At 51.2% G+C, this 26,224-nt stretch overlaps 1 protein-coding gene across 1 annotated transcript; it reads left to right on the forward strand.

Moving 5' to 3' along the window:
* Positions 1-25,986, forward strand: GRAP (GRB2 related adaptor protein). The gene is made up of 5 exons (XM_039847520.1): positions 1-224; positions 8,053-8,150; positions 12,694-12,816; positions 22,463-22,631; positions 24,696-25,986. Exons 1-5 carry the CDS (start codon positions 147-149, stop codon positions 24,879-24,881), a joined length of 654 nt encoding a protein of 217 aa, XP_039703454.1. The 5' UTR covers positions 1-146; the 3' UTR covers positions 24,882-25,986.
* Positions 25,987-26,224: the final 238 nt, after the last annotated feature.

Genomic DNA, 26,224 nt, shown 5'->3' on the forward strand with positions numbered 1-26,224 from the left:
TCTCCCCTGTCAGGGGTAGTTTCAGTCCCAGCCTCAAAAGAACAAACACGTTCTCAAAACAAAGGAAGACGGTCCTCGACTGCAGAGGAAGCAGGAAGCTGCCAGCGCTGCTCTCAGCCCAGCTGCTGGGGCTCAGGGACAGCGAGATGGAGTCCGTGGCCCTGTACAGCTTCCAGGCCACAGAGAGCGACGAGCTGGCCTTCAACAAGGGGGACACACTCAAGGTAGGGTGGCTGGAGCTGGCTGAATGGGCCCCATGTGGAATGGGGAGCTTTAAGAACCGGGGGTCTAGAAGGCCTCCCCAAACAGAGTCACTAGAGGAAGACAGGTCTAGCTTCTCCAGTTATCATCTATGTGATTCAGGACAAGCCGCTTCTTCTCTCTGAGTCTCAGCTTCTCCATCTAGGAAATGAGGAGATAATTAATGATCCCTCCTTTGGGAGCCATTGTGAGGATTTAAGGAGACATTAGCATAGTGCCTGGTGGGAGTTGGTTCCACATCCAGTTTTCTAGGAGAGAATTTGAAAAGACAATTGTCGAAATGAGAGAGAGAGAGAGAGAGAGAGAGACATGAAGGGAGAGACAAAGTACGGGGGAGGGAGAGAGAGAGGAGGATAGGAAGAAGTTCTTAGGAAAGAAATAAGTATATATGCTAATTTATTAGGGTGAAAATAGCTGTGATTTAAGTATTAAGAATGAGGTTCCCAGTAGCATGGTGAAAAGGGATAATCAAGTCCTATCACAGCTCATGTTTCCTTGTCTGGGCCCTTTTAATGAACACCGCAGTCTTCCAAGGGTTGTCCAGGTAGATGAGTCTGTGGGATCTCTCTCTGGAAATGTTCTTGCTTACAAGTTTGCATATGAAAGCAGAACTCAGGGGCTGGATTCAGGAGTGGCCACTCCACTACTTAGGCACTGGAGTTGCCATAAAATCATTCTGAGAAAGTCACTCCCCTCCTTGGAACTCAATCTCTGCCCTGGAGCAATGGGCATTAGACTGGATGTCTCTTCACTCTGAGCCCTGGGCCCTGTTCTTGGCCCAAAGCTTCAAACACAGGAAGGGATGTGGAACTCCCATTTGCTGGCATCCTGCTATATACAGTCCCAAGCTTGGCGATGTGTCAGTGTCCTGTTTAAACTGCTGAGGTGGGGAAGATTGGCACCCCCATTTCACAGGTGATTAAACTGAGGCACAGGGAAGTGACATGACTTGCTTAGTATGGAGTCAAATTTGGACCTATGTCTTTTGACTCTGGAAACTGTGTTCTGTCCCCTGTGAGACTGAATGGGTTGGGCTGGGGGTTGTGGAGGTTGATATTCCCCAAGAGGACCCACATCCCTTTGAGGAAATCCCCCACCCGCTTTCTCTATGCCAGGATGCTGGTAACTACGTACATCTGAGCTACCGGTTGGGTCCCATGGACATGTGGCCAGCTGGGATGGGGCAGGCTTAGCACTAGGACTGTCTAGGCAGGGCGTGGGACTCTGCAAGAGCCAAGTCTAGTTCAGAGACCTCATTTACCAGTCTGAGAGGAGCTTGGGGTCTCAAAACCCAGATTTGAGACTTGGGAGTGAGTGAATAGTGAGGAAATAGGAATGGGATGGGTGATGGGCTTCAACTGAGTGATCAGCCAGTAGGCAATTATAAAGACTGTGACATTCCCACTTCCCTCCCAGACTCCTGTGCCCCCCATCCCCATCCCAGTCCCAAGATTAGTCAAGTTTTCCACTAAACTTTGCTTAAGTGTTAGCTGACTCCGAGTATGTTTGCGTCTAACAGAGGTGCTGGCTGCTAAGGAAGGAGTAAGTGCGTGAGGGTAGGGACAACACTGGAGCCCCAAGACATAAAACAGTGCCTGATACATAGCCGGCTTTCAATAAGACATGGGGAATATGGAAGGAAGGAAGGAAGGAAGGAAGGAAGGAAGAAGAAGGAAGGAAGGAAAGGAAGAAAGGAGGAAGGAAGGAAGGAAGGAAGGAAGGAAGGAAGGAAGGAAGGAAGGATTAAAATATTAGCTGAAACTGGGGCACCTCCCAGTGGGACTTGCACCTCACATCCATAGAGACCAAGGAGTGGACCTTTCAAGATCAAAAAATGATGGAGGAATGAAGACAGTGGGAAGGGCTGCCTTTTCCATCATTCATTCAACAAACACTTGAGCTACTTATTCCAGTTTTACTGAGATATAGTTGACATATAAGATTGTTTGGTTTAAGGTATACAACATAATGATTTGATATATGTCTATATTACAAAACGATCACCCAATTAGCTTAGTTAACATCCATCACCTCGCATAGTTACATTTTTTCCTTCTGATGACACCTTTTAAGATCACTCTCTTAGCAACTTTCAAATCATACAACACAGTATAACTGACTATAATCATCATGCTGTACATTATATCCCCAGAGCTTATTTATCTTATAACTGAAGTTTGTACGTTTTCATCTCCTTCACCCATTTTTCCCACCCCTGCCCCCTGCCTCTGGTAACCACCAATCTGTTCTCTCTTGAGCTATTGAGCACCTACTCTCTGTACCAGGCATTGTTCTAAGTACTGAGGATACAGCAATGAACAAAGCAAAGTCTTTGCCCTCCTGGAGCTGACATTCCAGAGGGTAAGTGACATCAGGAGGTGCTAAGTAGACTGAAGAAATCATCATAGGGAGATGGAATGCACAGTAACCAGTGGGTACCAGGGTAGTCTCTCAAAACAGGTGACACCTGTGGTGAGACCTGAAGGATGAGCAGGAACCAGCCATGCAAAGAACAGAGAGCACTGGGCTGGGGAAACAGCTGGTGCAAAGGCCCTGAGGCAGGACCATATTAATACATTTGAAGAATTGAAAGAAAGGTCTGTGACTGAAGAGCAGTGAGTAAGAAGGAGGAAGTAAGGATGATGTCAGGAGGTATGAAGGAATCGGGGCCTGTGAAGAAAGTGGATTTTATTCTAAATGTGAAGTGTACTCACTGAAGGGTTTTCAGCAGGGAAAAGACTTGTTCAGATCTACGTTTAAAAAAAATAAGCAGGGTCGGACCTGGTTAGTATTTGGATGGAAGACCACCTAAGACCAGGTGCTGTAGGCGTAAAAAATAAAAAAATAAGGGATTGTAAGCTGACAAGTTCCTTGCAATCTGTGAGGTCAACCAAGGGTTGCCTCGCCTAAAAAAATAAAAATAAAAAAATAGGAAGGGGGAAAGGAATGGAAGCAAGGAGGGGCTGTTGCAATCTACTGGGTAAGAAATGAAGGTGGCTTAAACTAAGAAAAAATACGTGACAAAAATGTTGAAATATTTATGTACTATATATGTAAAGAATTCTTATAAATCAATAAGAAAATCACAAACAGCGTAATAGAAAAATGGGCAAAGGATATGAACAGAAAAATTGCCAAAGAAGCAATGCAAGCAAATATGTGCCCAATTTTGCCAACAACAAAAGATGTGCAACTTAAAGCAAGTAACTGTTTTCCATTTGCCAGATCAGCAAAATTTTATTTTAAAAAGAATCTCCAAGGTTGTTGAGGGTATAGAAAAATGTGTACTTTTACATGTGGCTAGTAGACAGGTAAAGTGGCACAATCATTTTGAATTGCTTTTGGAAAACATATAAAAAGCCTTAAAAATTTCTGAGCATCTCTGACCCAGAAACTCTGCTGCTGGGAAACTGAAGCATAATCAGAGATGTCTGTGCATTCTGCATTCATCCATGAAGGACTCAGGGAATGTGCAGTGTGTCCTGGGTCCTGGAGTTGGAGAATCAGCAGGAAGAAGACAGACACAGTCACTGCTCATGTAGCTGATATTCTTGTGGCAGACATGGGCCACAAACCAGATAAATAAGTAAAAAGCAGAGAGTTTGTCAGGTGGAGACAGTACATGGAGAAAAATGAAGCAGGTGAGAGATGGAGAATGTTGGTGAGAGTTAGCAATATAGATTCAACCTAGACTACTGTTCAGTATGGTACAAAATATTATACAGCCCTAAAAATGCTATTTTGGGAGGGCATTTAATGACATAAAAATGCTTATAATGCAATATTAGGTGGCAAAAAACAGAACGTAAACGTAAATACACAGATAGAGAGTCAACTTCACAAAGATAATCAATAGATATTAGTTTTGTAGAGGGAAAACTAACATTCACACACTGAAACTTTGCCTAGAAAAAAGACTAAAAAGAGTGTCCTGATAAGCTAACAGTTGTCAATTCTAGGAGGTGAGCCTTGAGGTAGTAGGGCTTTCACTCTCACGGTTTGTGAAGTTCAAATCTTGCCTTTATTTCAGATTTGGATAGATTTCTTTTTTGCATTCACTTTTAAATATACTTAATTTTTTAGAACAGTCTTAGATTTACAGAAAAGTTGAGAGGATAGTATGGAGGGATACCCATATGCCCAGCTCCCTCTGCTGGGAATATCTTCCATTATTAGCATGGTACATTTGTTACATTAAGGATAAATATTGATAAATTGTTAACTAATGACCACATTCAGAGTTTTGGCATTAATTTTTATTTTTTAACATATCATCTTAAAATATTATTTATCTTGATTCCTGAGTTTTTAGAGCTCCTTTAAATTTTGCTCCCAAAGTGCCTCACCCATTTCACACTAGTCCAGGGCCCACTTTCTATAACTGTAAAAATGTGACTGTGATGTCCACTGCATCCCTTCTTCCTCTCCAGGTCAGAGCCACAGTGCATGGGTCTGGTGGCCAGCCCTAACTGAGCAGGGCTGGAGTGCAAACCAAGCTCCATGACCTGTCCCATTTACTCATCCAATGAGCTTTTCTTGAGTGCTGTCTGTGGGCCAGGCCCTGTCACAGCCATGCTGACCAGATAGATTCCAGCCTCTAGGAGCCCACAGGGAAAAACTCTGGCCTTTAGTCTTGGGGGAAAACTCGGTGGCACCTTGACCCGCTCTGGACAAATGTCCCCAAACATCACTTCTCTAGAAAAAAGACCCCCCCTTTCTGATGGACCAGGCATTTCTGGATACACAGTACCTCAATGCTCCTGGCTGGATAAAGGCTGTGGGTGGTGGCTTCACCCCCATCTCTCCATGGATGACCTGGCCCCCAAGACCCAGGGGATCCTACAGCTACCTTAGCATCACAGGGAAGGCTGATGGTACCTCAGACCCAACACAGCCAACCCTGAGCTCCCCCTACCTGCTCCCCCGCAGCTGATGGCCATGACAGGCTGCCAGCTTTAGGCCCAAACCCTCAGAGTTGTCTCAGCTATTCCCTATTCATCTCATACCCACCCTCTCGTTGAGTCCTGTCAGTGACTCTGCCAAAACCTTTTCTGAATATGACGACTTCTAAATACCTCCACCATCACGTGCCGCCCCCACCATCATTGCTCACCTGGGTTAGTGCAGAAGCTCCTCACTGCCCCTGCCTCCTCTGCTCTGCAGCCCAGTCTCCACACAGCAGCCACACTCAGAACCTGACTCTCCCTCGATGGCCCTCCAATGGCTTCTCTTGGCTTTTAAAATAAAGTCTGAAGTGCTTCCCCTGGTGTACAAGACCTACATGCTCTTGCCCTGCCTGTCCTGCCCACCTCTCTCCATTCAGCTCACAGTGCTGCCCCTCCTGCCTTAACTCCAAATACACTGGCCTCCTTTCTTTCTGGGGACAGAGCTTGCTTCCACCTCTGGGGCTTTTCACGGGCTGTTCTCTCTGCCTTGAATACTGTTCCCCACATCTTCTCATGTCTGGTTCCTGTAATTTGGGCCTTAGCTCACATGTTGCCTCCTCAAAGAGGTCATTTTTTTTTTTTAATTAATTAATTCCGCCCCCCACACACACACACACACTTCCAGCCCTGACCTACAGATGTTGCCATCTCCCCTGCGGCGTGCACCCAGGGCCCAGTGCACACCCAGTGGGCCCGTGGCTCCACCTGGAACATGAACCCAGGACATTCTGCATGTAAAGCAGATGTGCTAACCACTATACTATGGAGCCACTCCCCAAAGAGGCCTTTCTTGAGCACCCCATATGACTCCTGTTGGCAGTACCCCTGTTCCCAGCCAGACATCCTCCATCCATGTCATCCTGACATATTTTTCAGACCATTTACCACTACATTAAGTTGCTTTGTTTACTTGTTTCCTTCCTCGTCTATTGTTACCTGTAAGCTATTTATTCCCTGCTATATTGCTAGGGCTTAGCATGGTGCTGGCAACATAGTAGGTGCTCAGTAAATAGCTGATGAGCGAGTGCATTAACCAGGGCACAGAGGAGTAAGACAGCACTGCAGGGGCAAGGCTTAGGGGCAGGCCAGGATGTGAGTTTCACCAGGGAGGAAAGGCTCTCTCTTTTGTGGGAATTCCCAGGTCTCAAAGGGTCTGAGGCTTTTGAACCACATTAACAGTAAGAATTCAGCTAATATAAACAATGAGAACATTTCTGGGTCCTTGGAGTAAAGATAATAGGAAAATAAAACAAAACAGGGGTTAAATATATGTCTGCACAGGACTTTATAGTTCACAAGACACTGCCACATTCAGTGTAGGCCATATACGTGCCCATTTCACCGATGAGGAAACCGAAGCCAAGGCTATGGAGAGAGTCAGGGGCAGGGTCTCGGGCATCTTCCTTGAATCTGTGGCCGTGGAAAGCAGCCCACAGGTTTTAATTTTCTTATTAAGTCGGGAGAATTTTTTGTTTTGTTTTGTTTTCAGCAAAAGTTTTTCTAAGTCAGCCACCTGCTTCCGTCTGTCCCTGGGGCTGCTGACCTTGCTCAGGCTACGGGGGAAGGAAGGAAGAGTCTGGTGAACAGACAAAGGGGTGCCTGCCTGCACGGGTAAGGGCTTAGGCCTGGGCCCAAGAGATTTAATCCCAGCTACTCTTGGCAAAATCGAACAGCCTGAGTTGATGCCTTTGTGCCAACCTCCCCCAAGCCTTTGCTCCTGTAGTAGTGCCTACTTGGGATGCTGTTCTATATCTAATATTTTTTCTCAATAAATATCACCACTAGGATTGAGCCAATGTTGGAACCTGCTACAGGGCTGACAGGGGAGATGTCCCTCTGGGCTTGGGTCCAGAGACAAAGTGGGAGGTAGAATGGTATAAAAACTAGTGGATCAGTGCCCCACTTAGACCACTGAGCCAAAGACTCCAGCCCGCAAAGTCCTGGCTTGCTGCATGGGCTCTCCCTCACCCCTCCTGTTGGCCTGGCTTACTTCCTCCCTCTGGGCCTCAGTTTCCTCATCTGTGAAATAGCTTTTGGTGATATTGACCACAGAGGGTTGTATAAGAATTGAGGTGACACACGGAAAGCTCACCCAGAGAAGGGAGGAGGGAGCCCTAAGCTTCATGCTCTACTTACTCCAGAGATCTGGCCTGCTTCTCCTACAGCCGCTCAATTGCTTACCCATGAGTCCCACCCACACTCTGGCTGTTTCAGTTCCTCTTGGCCCTGTGGGGCTGTAGGGGCTTCATGCCATGGACAAAGAGTACTGTGATGTGAGCAAGCCAGGCCTCAGCCTCAGCCCAGCCCAAAGGTCTCCCTTATCAGCTCCCTGGTGCCTGAATATTACCCCTGAACTCAGACTGTAAGGGCTATTTAAATGCAAGTGACTCAAAGTGAGCACTACCAGGTGCTGAGCTCAGGTTGGCGTTCCATGACCTCCCTGAGGACTTCTGCACTTCTTCTCAGTGCCTGGTATGCAAATGCTTTGGGACCCCCATGCTTGGGGGTACAGCTCGGGAACCAAGGCACCTCAGACCTGTCCCCAAGACCCCACAGTATGCTGGGGGTCTGGGTAGCAGAGCACGAGAATCTAGCTCCAGCCCCACCAAAGCTCAACCTATGGACCAAAACCTCCTCTTGGTCTGCAACTCTCCTACCCAGGGGAGCTGTGGCCCTTCTGGGGGAATAAACAGAACCGAGGAATCAGACATGGCCCTTGCGACTTTGCACAGGTTCCCAGCCCCTCCTCTGCGAAATGGGCCCAGGGCTGGCTTGGGTAAACCCTGCAGGGCACTTGAGCAGGGGGCCCTCAGCAGGTGACAACTGTCTCTCCTCTTGCCCGCAGATCCTGAACATGGAAGATGACCAGAACTGGTATAAGGCTGAGCTCCGGGGTGTCGAGGGGTTTATTCCCAAGAACTACATCCGTGTCAAGCCCCACCCGTGAGTGGCCGTCACCCTAGCCCTGTGACCTCAAGGCACTCCCCCACCCCTGCAGCCAAATGTCCCCACCCAGCCTGGCTTAGACTGAGCTGCGCTGCCTGGTGCATCCCTTGGACACAGGATCTCCTCATTCCTGGCCTCTGTCCATCTGTCCGGGCCCTCTAGTCTCTATCCTAAGCAGGGACAGGGAACAGAGATGTGAGGACTTGCCCAAAGGGTGGCAGAGTCAGGGCCAGCCCAGGCCATGATACTGAGGATCTGAAACACAAGATAATATCCGGGAAAGCCCTGGAGAGGAAGGCCCTTGGTGCTGGGCTGGCTGCTGCACGGCCTCGGGCAGGTCCCTGCTCTCCCTTTCTCGGTTTCTCTATCTGTGGCACAAGGAGGCCAGAGGCTCCAATCTGTGGTGGATGCTAGAGTTCTCTCTAAGAAGCCAGCTCAGCCCTCTGTGAGAGTAGGGTTGAAGGGGTGGAGGGTTAGGCAGGAAGCAGATTCTGTGGTCCCTGCCTTTGGGGTATGAGGGGGAGCTGGACATTGGTCAAGCAGAATCTGGGACCAGAGCAGAGCAGGAGTTATGTATGGGGCCCAGGTATCCTGAGGTCTGGGACCTTCTGGTCCAGGGAAGCCCCCAGTCAAGCTCTTAGCAAGTGACATTCAACGTTGCTGCCCTGAGAATGGCTGAGATAGAGCCCAGCCCCAGGACAGGCCTAAGTGGCCAAGAATCTATGGAAAATCAACTGGATATGCTTAAAATGATGGCCGAGGTGGCTCCAAGATATAGCAGCTTACTCAGTCATTCCCCATACACTAGCCACAGCTCCAGGGCCCTGACCTGGATGGTGCTGGAAACACATGATAAGATGCTGGGGTCAGAGCAGCCCTGTCCTATGGGAGTAATAGGACGTAAAGAAAGTACAACGTGAGAAGACAGTGTCGAGGTAACTAACTGAGGACGTAACTGAGGACGTGTTCTCAGAAGACAACAAGTGAGGTTTTGAAGGGTATGTTAGAGTCAGCTAAGTAGAAAAAGAGAGAAAAAAACAAAAAACCACTCCTGGGAGAGGGGCAGAGAAAGCAATGAAGGAGAACCTATGGTAGTGGGACTGGCAGGAAGGCCTCAGATGCCAGGCCCAGGGTGGTAGGAAGCCATGGAGGTGTTTGATCAGGAAAAGAACTCAGTCAGACATGGAGGCAGGTGACAGGGCCAGGGAGGCTGGAGGAGGCAGACTAGGAGCCATGATGTATGTGTGATTGTAGCTTCAAAGGGAAGGGAGGTACAGAGCGGGGGTGGAACCTGAGGGTATTTCCTCTTTATCTGTCTTCGAGTTATTTCTAAAGCTGCCACCACTTCTGGCTTCCTGTGCTGGGCAAGGCCCCATCCCACCCAGGTCCCCAGCTACTTTGCATGGGCTCCAGGCAACCCCAGTCTACCCCACAGAGGCTGCGGCCTCTAGCTGACATCCTAGGCTGTGGGCCCTGTGGTGTCCCTCTGGGCTGTGTGACATTGTACAGGTGTCTGGCCCTCTGGCCTTACAGTCCTCCTGTCAGTAAAGGGAGAGCATGAGTGAAGATGAGAGAGATGGCAAGAACCCAGCCCAGGGCCACAAACCAGGGCCAGGTGCTGCAGGCATTTACAGGCCAACGGAGGACAGGCAGGAGCCATCATGATGAGCTGGCAGGTCAGGGAGAGGCCTCCAGGTGGAGGCAATGTCTGACAAAGGCTAGAAGCCTCGAAGGCCCACAGCTGCTGAGAAGCCCTGAGCAGAGCGAGAGAAAAGCTCATAAAAGGCTGTGGTCCTGGGCCAGACCTGTCAGGACAGTGCCAGTGGTTGAGACAAGATTTCACCAGAGAAGTTGGGAACCGTGTAGGGTTCTAGTCTCCAATGACCCTGGGGTTCCTGGGGTTAGCTCTGGCCACTTGTGTTTGGGACAGAGCAGGAATGGAGGTCAGGCCCCCAACCCACTTACTGAGGTCATGCCCAGGTGTGTCCTTAGCTAACCTCAGTACCAAAATAGCAGCGGGGAAACTCCAGCTGGCGCCTGACTCAGCCCATCGGGCCCCAGGGTGTAGGGTAGGGGGAGGATTGAGGTCCCAGAAGGCCTTGTGCCTACACCAGGCCCACTCTTTCCCTGAGCACTCACTGTCACCCCAGCCTGCCCAGGCGGCCCCTGAGGGAAGAATGAGGCAAACCAGGTACTCTCAGAGCAGGGGCCACGGAGGCACCTGACCCAGCTCCATGGCCAGTGGGGGTCAAGGAGGACTACCCAGAGGAAGGGCATGCTCTGCTGGGCTTGGAAGTTAGAGTAGAAGTTTGTCGGGGAGGACAGCAGGCAGACCGAACTGAGAGATGCGTGGGAGGAGGGCTGTGAACCACCTCATTGCAGCAGCAGCAGGAAACACTGCGTGCAGCAAGGCCCTCACTGTCCCAAGGGCCCTGTGAGCTAGGTACTATCGTCACTGTCTCACGGACGAGGAGACGGAGGCACAGAGGAATTGGGGAGCCCGTAAGAGCAGCTGGAGCTGGGGGAGGGTCTAAGGCCAAGGACTTGCTGTGCAATCTTTCAGGGGATCTTTGACCTTCTCTGTGCCTCAGATTCCACATCAGTAAAAAGGGGGACTAGGCGAGATGGCCTCCAGTGGAGTGGTTCTGGTAGCGGAGAAAACTGGGTTCTGGGGCAGCAGGAAATGCTTCCTTCTCCTGCACCCTGTCCTTCAAACCACTGGAGGACCAGCTTTGCCTACCCCTGGTGGGGGCAGGGCTAGCTTTCTCAGAGGGTGCGGTTGCAACAGCCTTTGAAGATGACAGCCACCCACATGCTGATGCCTCCTATGGGGTTTTGTGGGTTCTTCGGAGACACCCGGGCCCTCAGGAAACGCCCACTTGGGGCCCGTTTAGGCCTCTGCTCCTGCCGCATGGCCCTGTACCTGTGTCCTGCTGGGGCTTCCAAGTAGAGGTGCTCCCTTCTCCGCCCCTCTGAGTCCCGGGTCTCCTCATCCCAGCTCAGCCTCTGGCCTGGGGGCCTCCACCCAGGACTCTGAAACTCTAGAGAACCAGACCAAACTCTCCAGATGTTTGCCTGATCCTCCACCTTCAGCAACCCCCTTCACTATCTCCCCTGCTGGGGACACCACTGTGAGATGGGCCCAGGGTCCCCATCAGTTTGGGGGGCAAAAGTTGGCTGGAACATCACTTCTGGGGTTGTGGGCTCCCCAGAAGTAGTGCCTGAGAACAAAGTGAGGACAAAGACTTTATTTTGGAGTGGGAAGTGGGCAGGGAAGGAGCCAATAGGGTATGTTAGTGATACGGCTTCTGGGTGTGCCATCCGGCTGGGGAAGTGGGGGAGACAGCACCCAAGAGTGTTCCGTCGCAGGGGGTGGGGGAGAGGTCAGAAAGCTGGCTATTTATCCACCTGCCCCCTCAGTCATCACTTGAGAATGTTCCAGGGGCTCAGAACACAGGCCAAGTATGTTAGTCACCAGGAAAAGCCCTCAGGCAGAATCCCCAGTGTTTGCATTCACAGGAGGCTGTGTGGAGCATGAATGGGAAGTGGGGAGATGGGCAGGACACCATTAGCATCTGCTGCTGCACCTGTTGCCCTCTGCTCTCAGCTCGAGGGCTCATCAACATCCTTAGACAACAGGAAAGGTCCCACCTCACTTCCACCGCAGCAACCCGGCTCTGAGCCAAGCTCAGATTCAGGAAGCGTTTGCTGAAAGAGGGAACGGAAACATTACCTTGATGGAGGCTCTGAGCCCTATCCTTGTTCGGCCATGGTCCCACCATGAGACTTTGGCAACTCTGGGCCACAGTTTCCCCGTCTAAACAATAGCCCAGTGTTTTAGCTAACCTGAAAGGCAGTCAGAGACCACCTGGACCCTCTGAGGGTAGGTGAGACCTACATATGCCAGGAGACGGGGAGCAGGGCACAGGGCTGCCTGGAGCCATGCAGCAAGATCCCTGCCTTTCACTCCCAGGCCTTCGGAGTGGTGGGGATTTTGCACGACTCTAAGCATTTACCAGGCACCTTCTGTATACCCAGCACTATCCGGTCAGCGGTAAGAGGGACTTGTACCTATGAGAAAAAAATCCAAGCGGCCTCAGTCTGAGCATCTATGAGATGGGTATAGGGAGAGAGCCTTCCTCACCAGGTCGAAGCTGCTATTTGTTTTTATATTTTTTCACTTTTAAGAATCTACCATCTAAAACAAAAGGCTCAGCTGGGGTTCAGTGGGTAGAGGTTCACTGAGGTTTGCTATTTCTGTTTTTATAATGGTATGTGTTTGCCTGGCGTGGTGGGAAAGGATTGGGCTTGGGAACCAAAATGCTGAGATCGGGTCCCAGCTCCCACCCTGCCACAGCATGTGACCTTTGGCTCGTTTCTTCGCCTCTCTGTGCCTCAGGGTCCTCATCTGTAAAATGGGTGCAATCATATCTCCTGCATCTCAGGACAGCTGTGAGGATCGGCAATGTTGAGCACCTGGGCACGGGGAAGGGGGTAATCTGGACTCCCTGCTGCCTTCACCTTCCCCCTCTCTCTGCAGGTGGTACTTGGGCAGGATTTCCAGGCAGCTGGCCGAAGAGATTCTGATGAAGCGAAACCACCTGGGAGCCTTCCTGATCCGGGAGAGTGAGAGCTCCCCAGGGGAGTTCTCCATCTCTGTGAAGTGAGTTGTGACCTGAGGTGGGGTGCAGGGGAGGGTGGGCAGGGAGGTAACATCTGAGCTAAGTCTCCAAGCATGGAATGGGCTCACAAATTGAGGTGGCAGGAATGGCATCCCTGGAGAGGAACAGCCCAAGCAAATGCCTGGAAATGTGGCCATATGGGGGTTGGGAAGGACACCCAGCCCTGGATGTGGCCCAGAGCAGTGAGAATGTGCTTAGAAAGTAGGCTTGGGCTGACTGCAAAACCTCAAGTTCCAAACTGGGGGATCTGGACATTATCCTATGACTGGCTTAGGGAGCCATCAAAGATTTATCAGCAGGGGAGGAGGAAGGATGCTGGCAGTGATGTGATGGGAGTGACTAGGGGCAGGAGAGCACCAAGACACTAGGGCAGGTGTCTAGGATATACTCTGGACAGGGTCCCACTATATGATGACACAGTTGAGAGAATGGACCCTGGGGCTATGCTGCTTGGGTTCAGATTCTGGCTCTGCCACTTCCTGGCTATATGATCTTGGGCAAGTCACTTAACCTCTCTATGCCTGTTTCTTCACATGTAAAATGAGTTATTGCAAGGAATAAATGAGTCAACATATTTAGAGCAATTAGAATAGCGCCTGGTACTATTTAGAGGCAGGATGGCTGTGACGTGAGTGTTCAGCTTTGTAACGAAGCAGCAACTCAGGCAGCCTCTGAGCAGTACAGAACCCAGTCCCAGAGGCCACATGGGGGCAATGGAAGAATCCAGGCTGGAAGGTAGTAGGGGCAGGAACAGGAGTGAGAGTAAAGGGATCAGACCCCTGGCAGGTCTCTGTCCTCAGATTGGGCAGTTAAGGCTTATATACCATCTTGAGCTAAAGAAAAAGGAAGGTTGTGGTTTGGGGTTTCAAAGGGTAGGAAGGCAGTTCACACAGAGATGAAACACAGATGTTTGGTAAATAAATGTTTGCTAGACCATCTTTAACAATGGGACACAGAGAGGACTTTTGGTTAAAGAGCCTTGCTAGATTCCTCCATACCACACCTAGTTTCTATTAAACTATAGTTATTTATGATGATAGCTCCCTTCCTGGTGTAGATTTATCTTAATTTTTTTAGGCACTTCAGGGTAGGGGATGTCAAAGGTTCTTCCTGAGCCTTTTGTTTCTTGAAAATAACCAGCTTAAAATAATCGATATTCCAAAGAGACATATTTTGAGGTGGCAATCTCTGCTTCCCTTTACCTGCACCAGTAGGATCTAGATGCTTTATTTCAAGGATTATTCATTGAGCTACATACTATGTGCCAAGCTATTTTAGGGACTAGGGAAATGACAACGAGAAAGCCAAAGTTGGTGTCCTTATCAGTTTATGTCTTAATACACGAATCGTGAACAGAAAACAAATGAATACAGTAGGAGCCAAGGTGGTCAGGGACAGCCTCTCTGAGGAGTGGCATTTATGCAAAGATCTGAACCTGGAGATAGAGGCTGCCCAGGTTCTCCAGGAAGGAGGACATGGGAGAAGAAACTTCCAGGCAGAGGGAACAGCAAATGCAAAGGCCCTGAGGTGGAAATGTACTGGGGTGCACTGGAACCCATAGGAGGTGGCATGACTAGGGCAAAGGGAACAAGGGAGACTGGGGTGGGTATTACAGTCAAAGAAGGGGCCTGACAGATCCTGACAAGGAGGTCAGGTTTATCTCAGTACAATAGGGAGCCATGGAGGGTCCCGGGCAGGAAGAAATTTGATTAGCTTCCATTTTTCCAACAATCCATCTGGCTGCTATGTGGAAGAAGGATGGTTGGGAGTAAGTGGGAGCATTGGGAGGCCAGGTGGGAGGTGATGGTATCTGGGACTATGGTGGGGATTGGGAAGATAAAAAGTATCCAGGAAATGGCATGGATCTCTGAAGTGGAAACCACCAGCAATACCAACTGTTAGGATTGCTGAGGGCACTGGGCGGAGTCTACATGGAAGAGGCGCTCACTGTGCCAGCTTTTACTGTCACGAAGAACAGTATGGGGGTGGAGAAGCTGCCTGCTGGAAGGAGGGGACAAGTGGTGGACCCTGGAGCTTAGTCGTGTGGCCTCTGAGAGGCGGTAGCTGCTCAGTGTATTCTGCAGCTTCACCAGGATGACCATTTGCCTAGGATTGGGTTGGTTCATGCCAGTGGCTCAATGATTTTCCAAAGGATAAATGAACATGGGACCACTTTGATGGTTAACACAGGGGCTGGGTGTGAGGGGCACTGGGTTCACAGGAATCCCAACAAAGCAGAGAAAGAAAGACTCAGACACAGAGGGTTCATGGTGTCCTTGGCAGCCCCAAACAGACTGGGACATAATGACCCATGAGAGGGTTTCTGTTTGCAGAAATGTAGCTCAGGTTGATGCCTTTCAGGCTCCTTAGGGCCCTGTGGTAAGCTCGTACTTGCTGTGCTTGCTGTCCATTTCCACTAAGAACTTGTGGGTGGTCTGTGATCAGCACACTGGAGAGCTAAGAGGTGGTCATCTCCCATTTGGGGCCTGGAAGCGCCCTCGTAGGGGGATCACTGTGGTCCGGAAGGCTCCTCCTCTTGATCTCCTCCACTCTGTGTAACCAGCCATCAGGTTTCTTCACTTTCCTTTTCCCCTGGAAACAGGCTGGTTATCCTGAGGGATAGAAATGGCTCCTACTGTCTTTGAGCTTCTATTTCTCCATGTTAAAAATGGGAACACTGTCAGTATGTGTGTAGGGTGGGTGGGAGGGTACTGTGAGTTCTTGCCCTGACTCCCTCCCAGGACGGTTGTGGGCGTCTGGAGTGCCCCTGGCTCACCTCCCCACCTCCACAGCCCAGCCGCTTCTTCCCACCCAGTTCTCTGAAAAAGCAGGAAATGGTAGTTTTCCATGTGCTGGCTGTCCAGGGACTCCGTCAGCTGGGAATGGTGTCTGCCAGGCAGGCTGGTCTAGCTTCGAATGGTTCCTGGAATCAGCTCCAAAGCCCAAGGTCACCCAGCAAAGCAGGGCATAGGGGAGTCACTGGGACAGCTTCTGGACCCCAAGCTGAGGAGGGGTGGTGGCCCTCTCAATCCCCTACCAGATTCTCTCTCTCCTACTAACAAATCACAGTGTCTGCACTTCTGCCATTAGTGCCTGCTGCACTGCCCCCTTCTGGTATCTCTCTGTAAACGCAGTCCCACCTGTGCAAACATATCTCAACCTACTGTGTGTGTGTGTGTGTGTGTGAACCAAGGGCAGGACAAGAACAGGAGTGAAACCCAAGGAGTGTGGTGGGGAAGTATACATGGCCTGGCCAAGAGGTTTCCATAATGAATGGATGAATGAATGAATGAATGAATGAGGGAAAGTCAATGACAGCAGACACATTCTTCATGGTAAAGGAGGTGACTTCTGAGTTGGACCCTGAAGCATGAGTAGGAGTTTGGTGCACAAAGAGGGGAGAGGGTATGCCAGGCATAGGAAACAGCATGTGCAAATACCTGGAGGTCGGTCAGTGAGGGTGGGTTTAGATAGCAACCAGTTTAACCAGGAGGGGAGATGGGGAGTACTAGGGAGGAGTTCTTGAGCAGAGGAGCTAGTACCAATGTTGTCCTGGAAAGGGGACTGAGTCTATCCCTCAGAGAAATCCTTGAATGTGCTCCCCAGCACCTCCCACAAGGCAATCCAGCCAAAACCCCAAGGTTAGAACCAGCAGGAGCTTCCGGTGCCTAACCGGCTGTGGTTTGTGCACAGCACCACAGGGTGGTGTTGTCCACCCTTGCTTTCTTCCCAGCTGGGTCAGGACTCTTGGCTGTCACTCTTAGTTCATCATCTCTCACAGGGGCCTTTCATTGGCTCTTGAAGGACCACCATGCAAGGATCAGAATAGGAAACTGAGACACATATGTGGCTAGGAGTACGGGCTTCTGAGTAAGGATCTCAGCTCTGATACCTACTAGTTATATAACTCTGAGCAAGTTACCTACACGTCTGAGCCTCAGTTTCCACTTCTGTAAAATGAACATCTATGTAAAGTACTTAGTATGATGCCTAGCACATAGTAAGTACTTCATAGAGGCTAGTTATAGCAATCGTCCTTATATTAAACCTCCAAGGGCCACACAGTGCTTCTTGGCCCTGCCTCATAAATCCAAGGCTATTAGAGAAGGGGCAGTGGCATGGGAGGCAGGAAACCGAGTTCTCATCCAGGCTTTGCTCTGGACCTGCAGCGTAACCTCTGGGAGACCCTGCTCTCTCTTGACGGTAATGTCTTCATCTATAACGTGAAGATAGTGACCTGATGTCCATCTATAAAAGTGATGGCTGCACAGACTTGTGAGTGAGAGCACGTCCACCCTCGCTGACTTGGCTCTCAGGGACTCTCGCCCCACTACGCGTGGCATCTCCCGCACGCTCATGCCAAGCCCCATAAAGCTGTCAGAAGTGGAGTTTATGGGCCTCACAGAGCGACAGTGGCCATGGCTGGCTGCCCTTTATGAGTTTACAAATGCCGTCTCCCTCCACCTTCAGGAGCACGACTGAGCTGGCAGCCAGAAAGCCAGGGGCCAAGGCTGAGATGTAATGCCTGGGCCCCACACTTCAATCCAGGCTACTGTGGACTCCTCTATTAAAAATGACAGTTTGTTCCCATGTGAGGCATTCTGCTTCTTTTCAGGCTAGAGGTGCCCTGGAGTCAATGCACATGTGTTTGCTCTGCCTCTCTGGTCACTGAGCACCTACTGTAAACCAGGTCCTGTCCTAGGTGCTTGGGATTTAGCCATAAACAAAAGAGCACAAAGCTCCCTATCCTTTAGGCTGTCACATTCTACTGGGATGACAGACAATAAATGGTTAGTAAATTATATAAAATCTTGAAAGATGATAAAGGCTCTTAGGAAATGAAGCAGGAAAGAAGTGGGGGACACAGTTTTAGGCATGCAAAGGCAGGGAGGAAGCGATCCCCAGAAACCTAGCTTGCAGGTGAGAAAACAAGCTCAGAAAGGTGCAGTAACTTGCCCAACATCACATAATAGCAGCAAATAATAGCAGAGCTGGTGGATCCATTGACCCTCTGTACTCTGATAGACTGGGTCTACTTTTCCACACACCCTCCTTGAGACCCAAAGACCTCCCGAGGTCAGTTTGATTCTATTTCATATCTGCTGCAATACAGGTACCACCCTCTCCCTTTTCACAGATGGGAAAACTGAGGCTAGAGAAGGGCCACGCCTAATAGAGACCACGTAACAGCCAGTTGGCACTCAGGCCTCTGCCCAGGGCTGTCGATAGGCCCTGGCTGGGGTAGTCCTGGGGCTTCTGACCTTACTCCAGCCTGTATTTCCTCTCTGGGCTACTATTGTCACCTTCGCTGCTACCGCCACTAGGCCAGAAAAACTCGCTGGGCAGGACTGGCTGCTACTAACTAGCATCAGGCCTGACTTGGTTCTTGGGGCCCAGCCCCTCATCCCCCCTGGGTAGGTATGTGTGGGGGGGTCACACACAGAAACAAACACATCCCTGACTCCTCAGAGAGGGAGGTACACATACAGTCACTCACACAGAACAAGAAGAGAGGCACACACACAAACACCTGGACACAATGGAGACAGACACCTGGCACACACAGGCCAGGACACAAGCACAACCCCCAGGCACTGCCCAATGTCATGGACCAGCTCCAAGTGCCCCTCTTCTGGCCACATCCAGGCTCAGACCCCTTCTGGGCTGCTGTGCCATCTTCCAGACGAGGAGGGCTCAGTAGGGCCATTTGCACTCAAGCCATCCCTGTCAGTTCAGGGGTCATCTGGACTCAGATTCAGTTCCCCCTACATGTCCTGCAGCTCCCCTAGGTCTCAGGGTGAGGGTCAAGGTCTAGAGAGTCCCCAGAGGGCAACCCCTAGTCTAAGGGGTTCTCAGATACCTCAAAGCTCCACTTGGGTCTTGAAGGATGGCTAAGACCAAGACCAAGCAGAAAAAAATGAAAAAGTGTTCTTGGTGAGTCACGGGTGAGAGAGGCTGGGGAGTCTGGGAGACAGAATGGCTGTGGGAGAGAGACTGCTCCAGGTGCCGAGTCCTGGGAGTCGTCAGATGGGCATGGCCCTTCCTGGCCTCAGACAGGTGTGGTAACTAATCAGGCCAGGGGCTGTCACAGCAGCAGGGACCACACCCGGGTCACACATAGCAGCGTTGCCAGCACTGCTGCCCCTGGCTGTGGGCAGGCCCCTCTCCTCTCTGGGCTTGTTCTCCTGGCTATAGAACAGGAAGTTTGGACCAGGTGGTAGAAGGGACAAAACTTGCCATTTACTGAGTACCATGCACATGATCTAGAAGCTGGAATATGCAAGCTTCCCAGATTTGAGAATTCTGGAATTCTCATGTTGGAAGGTTCTAGATTTCTGGGTCTCTTGCCCCAGTCCCACATCTCATCTCCTGTCCTCCCCTGCCTGACCCTCCTACGTGATCAGGGAAGGCTTCATTCTGAATAACTTTCCAGGTAACTGAGGATAACCTTCAAATACTAAAATGTTTAAAGTTGTGGTCCTTTGGAGTTGAGATCTTTTTCAAACCTACCACAACCTGTCTGTCCCCTTACCCAGAGGAGAGGGGCCACCTGTACCCCAGCATCCTCCCTGGGGCCAGCACCAAGTCAGGGCCTTCTGCCTCTGCACCAGGTAGCCCAGATGTGGAGTTATTAGGGTCCCTTTTTCCTGGCTTCTCACCTGCCTAGCCTTTGTTTTCCTCACTCCACTACTGGATGTGACATTTCTGTACACCACAGCCAAGTCCTGGGGCCAGGAAACCCTGCACTCCCAGGGACAGTTCACTAGGAAGTCACTAGGCTCAGAGGCTGCTTCAAGGGAAGTTTGTGGTTTCCGGGAGCTGCAGGCCAGACAAGGAAGAAGGTACTGTCTGCTTGCCTGCCCTCTTTTCCATCCAGGAACATGGACAGCCCATGACTCTGACCGGCTATTCCACAGCTGACAACATGAGTGGCTGTCACCTAGGAACAATGCTTGCTGATGGCACAGGAGCAGCCTTGTCTCAGGTTCCAGAATCATTGTTCCATCTGACCACAGACCCTCAGGCATTTTCTAGCCTCAGTTTCTAGCCTTACCTCCCTTTGGAGGTAAGCCACCCTGAGAACTAGTCTCATCTTAGAGAGGACAACAGGCCTGTTTCTGGGTCTGGATGCCTGGAGGGCTGGAATCACAGCTCAGAGCTGACAGAAGAGGGTTTCAAGGACAAAGTACCCCAAAGAGCACTTAAGCCTTGGGCTGTGACATTCCATTTCCTGAGTCTAGTCTCCCAACTAGGCTAGACCCTCAGGACCTATTCCTCCCTCCCTACCTTTTTGGTGTCTAGTGTGCAAGCCTTGATGAGCAGTGGGTTACAAGAAGGCTGTACAAGGGCTGAGGAACCCACAGACCCCCTGACTCTGATGGAGGCAGTCTGAAGCAGCTCTCAGAAACTGGGCCATTTTACCTGGGCCTTGAAGTATGAGTAGTTTAACTTGAGAAGAATTTGGAGGAAATAGTATATGCAAAGGCCTGGAGATATGTTTGAAAGTGGAGAAGGGTTCTGTGTGGTTTTGACTCATTGACTTGGTCAGGATGGGGGAATCCAACTTCGTCCCATCCCCTAAACTAGAGAGCGTTTATCTTAAACAGCTCTTTGTCGCAAATCTTTAATCTTAAACGTTTAACGAAGCAGCACACAAGCCCCAGGGCTGACAGGTGGAGGAAGTGAGCAGCAGGCCTGGGCAGCTGGGGGTGACAGACGAGCACTCAGTTCAGGTCCTGGGAGTACTCGGACTGTGAACCTCAGGAACTCAGGCTGTTGTCAAACTCTGGCTAGTAAATGCACCGTGTCCAAAATTGTTTAACAAAATTTACATTTAGAACCCAGGAGTTTTGTTTTTGCTTGTTTTTTTTTCTTTTTCTTACTATCAAGTTTCCAGACCAGTGTTTGGTTCTCATTTAGTCTCAAACAAAAAGAGAACACAGCCTGTGGCTCAGGAGGTCAAGGGGCCATCTCCTTCCCAGTGGCTATCTCTGCCCCCAGCACATACACCTAGCCATGCCCACAGGTCCTCAGGCTTTCCCTGCTGTCGGCCCTACCAGCCTAGGTAAGACGCCCACCTGTGGACAGGTTCCTAAACTAGCTTCTTCCTGGGGGAGCTGGAGCTATTCTGTGTTCCCCTGAGGCCACCAATCTGGCCAAGTAGGCTCTAGTGGCCCTGTTGGTGTCACCTGCACAGCTGAGAGTCCCAGGCTTGCCTCGTCTCACTTGTGGGGAGTACATCAGCTGAAGCCCAGAATGGTGAGCTGGAATATAAGTCCAAGCAGGTTTACTGTAGAGCTGGAAAGGGTAGCTGTGATTTGGCCAGGAGAGAGGATGAGAGAAGGAAGGCCTCTTGGGAATCACAGCCCAGGTCACAACACAGCATAGTAGGGCTGGACTTAGAATGACAGGATCTGGGACATTATCAACATCACAATTGGAATCAGTATTATTGGTATTGTTATACAATGATAACCAGTCAGGGAGCACTTTGGAGTGACACTTGACATGTAGAAACTCAGATGTGGCCCCAGCTCTGGCCTTCGCTGTTGTGTGACTCTGGGCAGGTCATGGCTGCACTCAGGGCCTCAGTTTCTCCACTGTACAAGGGGCACGATTTGTTTCTCCTGGCCTGCACAACGAGGAAGGGAATGATGATGGTTTGTGCTGCCCATTGTCCCTACCCACACCAGCACCACCTCTGGCCTCGATCCTGCATGGCCTGAACCAGGGTGGGATAGGCAGTGTGTGGGAAGGCACCGGGCAGGTCGCTCTGCCCAGTCCCAGCCAGAGAGGGCTCCACCCCGCCAGCCAGTTTGGGAGAGACAGGCTGTCTCCTCAGCTGGGCTAGAAGGCATGTGAGAGGATTTGGTGGAAGGCGGGGCAAAGGCTGGGAGGTGAGAAAGGGGCTCACGGATCACATCAGAGAGTAAATAAAGGAAATGAGGCTGGACATGTAATCAGAACCAGATCTTGAGTCTGAGGTGTCACAATGTTATTCCGAGGGCAATGGAGCACCATAGAAGATTCTTGAGGTGGGTACAGATATGGATGAGGAGGACACGAAGCACCCAACACGCCTAAGCTCCTCTCACACTGCCAGGCTTTGGTCTGAGTCAGGATAGTCTTAGGACTCACTCCTCAAGGGACTGCAAGGTCCGCAAGGGGTGGGGAGAGGGAGAAGAATGTCAAGGTTGAGGGGGATGTCGAGGAAAAGAGATACTGTCCGATCACCTCTCTCAGAAAAACCCATTTAATGTTGCCAATAAGCCATAGTCAGAATTTTCTGAGCACTTACCCAGAAGGATAGTGTTATGAGGTTCAGAGAAGTTAAGTGACTTGCCTAAGATCCCATGGTAAAAAAGTGGCCTGGTCCAGGGTCCACAGCCTTAACTCTATACTCCACTGCCAGCTGGTACTAACCAGGTCTTACATTGAGCCAGGTCGATGGGGCCTGGGACTACCCTCCCCCATCTGCACCTTCCCATGACTCCAGGTGTCACCAGGAAAGAGAAAGGCCTGGTTCTAGATGGTGGTGAGAAGGGAAGACCCAGGGCTGTGCTAGGCTGGGAGTGGTCCCTGGCCTTCGTGGGACCTTCTGAGGTGGCCATGGGTCCTCTCCCTTAGCTACGGGGACCAGGTGCAGCACTTCAAGGTACTGCGTGAAGCCTCAGGAAAGTACTTCCTGTGGGAAGAGAAGTTCAACTCCCTCAATGAGCTGGTCGACTTCTACCGCACCACCACTATTGCCAAGAAGCGGCAGATCTTCTTGCGGGATGAGGAGCCCCTGCTCAAGGTAGGTGGGCAGAGGCCAGGATGGCAGGCTGGCCCAAGTGTGAGCCTCTGTGCCTCCTGCCATCCTCAGGGGCAATGATACCTGGGGGGCCCGGTACAAATCTGGCCTCCTTTTTTCCCCCAGCAGCCCCCATATCCCAGGAGGAGGGGGTACAGCCCAGGTTGTAAAGTTCTATTCTGGTGACACTGCAGTGAGACAAGCAAGGGTAGGGAAGGAGAAGAGGGAAAGAAAAGGAAGGAACAAAATGAAAATTTCATGAGGCAAACTATGTCTCACTTGTCCTCAGCAGTACTTGGCACACAGTAGGTACTCAATAAATGTTTGTTTAGTGAATGAAAGTACTGACACCTACTGAACCTATTGTGTGTCATGTACTGAGCTGTGCTCTGTACACTGGGAGTTTCATTGTCCCCATTGTACAGGTGAGGAAACTGAGGCTCAGAGAGTAATGTGACTCATCCAAGGCCACCTACCACATAGGCTCAGTCCTGGTTTCTGCTCCTGAGGAGCTGGCCTTGGGTGTAGTGCAGGGCAGTGTGAGCATTTGTGGGCAAGGTTCCGGCCAGACACAGGGCGTGTGCATGTATGTGAGGGGCGGTCCAGCCACCCCTTGTCCTCGCAATAACAGCAATTTGCCAGCCAGCCCTTTCATCAAGGGGCCCCGAGGACCAGCTCTCACTCTTATTAGGATGATGACACCAGCCAATGGGGTTATTAGCCCCAACATGCTATTTTCCTTGGAAGGGGGTGTTGGCAAGGCCTGGGGCTGGAGGTCAGGACTCTGCAACAGCCCAGCTGAACTTTTGCTCTGCATAGGGTATAGAGAGAATGGCCATGGCCGAGGCCTTGGGAGGGTGCTGACCCGTTGCCTCAGAGAAGCTCAAGTCCTGTCCTGTTTCTAGACTCCCACTGCCTTGCCATGTGTAACCCTTAGGGCCAGTTCATCCCTCAATTAGGCCTCAGTTTCCTCTCTATCCAATAAGATGAGCTTTCAATCTGATATTCCAGGAGAGTCAAGCAGTGCCTTGGGATACCCTTACACTTAGTGCATCCTCTGTCCCATTAGGATGATTGGCCTCCTTAGCCTGACCCTGGGGGCCAGGTCAGCTGTGAGCTTTCCTCTGGGCCTTTGACTCCCAACCTCCATCCCCTCCCCGTCTCTGCTTGGGCCAGCTCTGACCTTGACGAGTGTAAGGAGGCCAGGATGGAGCTGGAGCTGGGGGGCTGCCACACCCACCGCCTCGCTCTGACCCAGCCCTGGGATCACCCACCCTGTTTGGCGACTCTAGAGCTGGCTCAGTCTCCTGGGATCCATGCTACCTCCTCCTTCCTGGGCAAAGAACCGCTAATTACAGCCTGTCCACTGATTCTATCACCCATGCTGGATAAGATTCCAAAGGCTCAGAGCAGAGATTCTGGTGGGGCAGGCAGGGCCAGGGTACTGGGCATAATTGTCATGGTGCCAGGCTAACATGCCTGTAGAGAGCTCTTGTCCAGCTGCTATTCTTAGGTGGGGAAACTGAGTCCCACAAAGGGCAGGGACTTACCCAAAGTCACTTTGGGGCATAGATAGGACTGGAACCCAGGCCCGAGAGTTGAGAGCAGCTCAAAATGACAGCCTCTCTCTCAAAGCCTGGCCAAGGGCAACAGCAATAAACTCTGCTCTTAGCTACATATCTCTTTATAGTTTATAAGGCCCTGTGGTTCCTGTGGTCCTGGGGCCTGGAGTCAAAAGTTATGGTTGCTGCAGAGCCAGGGAAATGAAATCCAAAGAGGGGCAGGGACTTATTCAAAGTCCCTCATTGAGGACCAGGACTCAGGTCACAGCTGGGCCACCAAGATAGTCATATTGTTCTGTGTAGATAGAGTGTTTGTGTGGCAGATATGCAGGGGGCAGGCAGCAGGCAGTCCATGGGGTAGTGGTCATCCACCTGGCATTAGAGGCAGAATCAAGTTCAACCTCATTTCTGCCTCAAAAATTCTGCCCTCCCCAACCTGCAGCAAATCATTTCTCTTGTTAGGGTCTCCTGAAGGGGCCACACTAACCACTTCTTCCTCTTGCAGTCGCCTGGGGCCTGCTTTGCCCAGGCCCAGTTTGACTTCTCAGCCCAAGACCCTTCACAGCTCAGCTTCCGCCGCGGTGACATCATCGAGGTCCTGGAGTCCTTGGACCCCCACTGGTGGCGGGGCCGGTACTGTGGGCGCATTGGCTTCTTCCCGCGGAGCTATGTCCAACCAGTGCAGCTCTGACCAGAGCAGGGCCCAGGAGGCAGAGTCAGCAGATCATCTGTCTACTGGACACTGAGCTCCAGAGAGAGGCCATGGATACCCCCTCTCCCTGGGTCCCATGAGGCTCAGCCAAGGGCCTTGGAGTGAACTGTGGGCTTCCTAACTGCCAGGCCCAGCCTCTGCTGCTCCACGTGACTGGGATAGCCCCAGTGGCTCACAGCCACCATGAGGTTCAGTGCCTATCAGACAAGGGGAGCTCCTGGGGCTTCGCACCAGCCTCTTTCTATTGGTCACCAGCTTTGTGATGTCTTAGGGTGGGCCGGCAGAGGCCCTGCCCACTTTAGCCATCAATGGCCCCATATTCAGCGAGGGCTCCTGGGTTCTACCCATTGGCAGCTCAACCCAAGGAAACATTGCCTTGGTGGGTGGGTTCATCTTGGATTCACCACCCACTGGGCCTGCATGCACCTCCCTCAGAAGGATCCTCCAGGTATTCTAGCTACTGGGGAGGTGGCTTAGGTATAAGGGACTGGCAAGGGCACTGTACATCTGTTGACCTGGTGTCACTGGACAGACTCCAGGTAGAGACTGACTTCTCAGCAGCCCCACAATGACTTCGGGCTCCACTTGGGCATCCAACACTCCGACTCTACTACAGATAGCTTGGGGAGGAACCGGAGGCCCTGAGGCCCTGTGAAAGGAGCAGCAGTGGTGAAAAAAATGGAGGCACCTGCTCCTCTCAAAATGGACAAGCTCTGAGGGGTGGGCCCCACATGCAGCCACTTAGGAGGCTCACTGCACCCGCTCTTGTTTGTTCAGGCCCAAGTTCTGCCCAGACCCTTGGGAGTTTGGGGGAAATACAGGCCAGGTGGCAAATTGGAAGCCAGAGCTGAAATCTGAGGTCCGGCAACATCTAGAATGTGATGGGCAGTCTGGGTGGGGCCCCAGCTTGAGAAAAGGCAGGGTGTCCACATGGAATGTACACCTAGTAGTGGGTCCTAAGCAACACCTGCCTAGAGCCTGGGCACCCTTGGGAGCAGGAAGCATAAGGGGAACTTAAAAGGTCTTTGAATGCCAGGCTGGTGGGGGGCGTGGTGAGCAGGGAGAGAGAGAGAAGAGGCTCCTGTGACGTTTGGGAGCAGGCAGGATCAGGGAGGGGACCAAGGTGGCGGGGCAGGGGGGTGCTTCTTCCTCTGCCTAAGGCCTGGACTGAGACCCTTCGAGCCCTGAACTCCGGCAGGTTGTACTGCTCCTGACATGGACCCACATACTCAAAATAAAAACAGTAATACAGTAAGAATATCCATCAGAAATCTAATTTTCTTTCCAATTATGACTACCATTTTTAAAGTATCACATTCTTT

Source organism: Pteropus medius, unplaced genomic scaffold, assembly GCF_902729225.1.
Source record: "Pteropus medius unplaced genomic scaffold, Ma_sr-lr_union100, whole genome shotgun sequence".
Taxonomy (NCBI): Eukaryota; Metazoa; Chordata; class Mammalia; order Chiroptera; family Pteropodidae; genus Pteropus; species Pteropus medius.

Excerpts from the sequence above, each read along its gene's own strand:
- GRAP (XM_039847520.1), top strand. The coding sequence starts at position 147 with ATGGAGTCCGTGGCCCTGTACAGCTTCCAGGCCACAGAGAGCGACGAG. Across the intron at positions 8,151-12,693 it reads ATCCGTGTCAAGCCCCACCC|GTGGTACTTGGGCAGGATTT; the intron begins GTGAGTGGCCGT and ends CTCTCTCTGCAG. Across the intron at positions 22,632-24,695 it reads ATGAGGAGCCCCTGCTCAAG|TCGCCTGGGGCCTGCTTTGC; the intron begins GTAGGTGGGCAG and ends TTCCTCTTGCAG.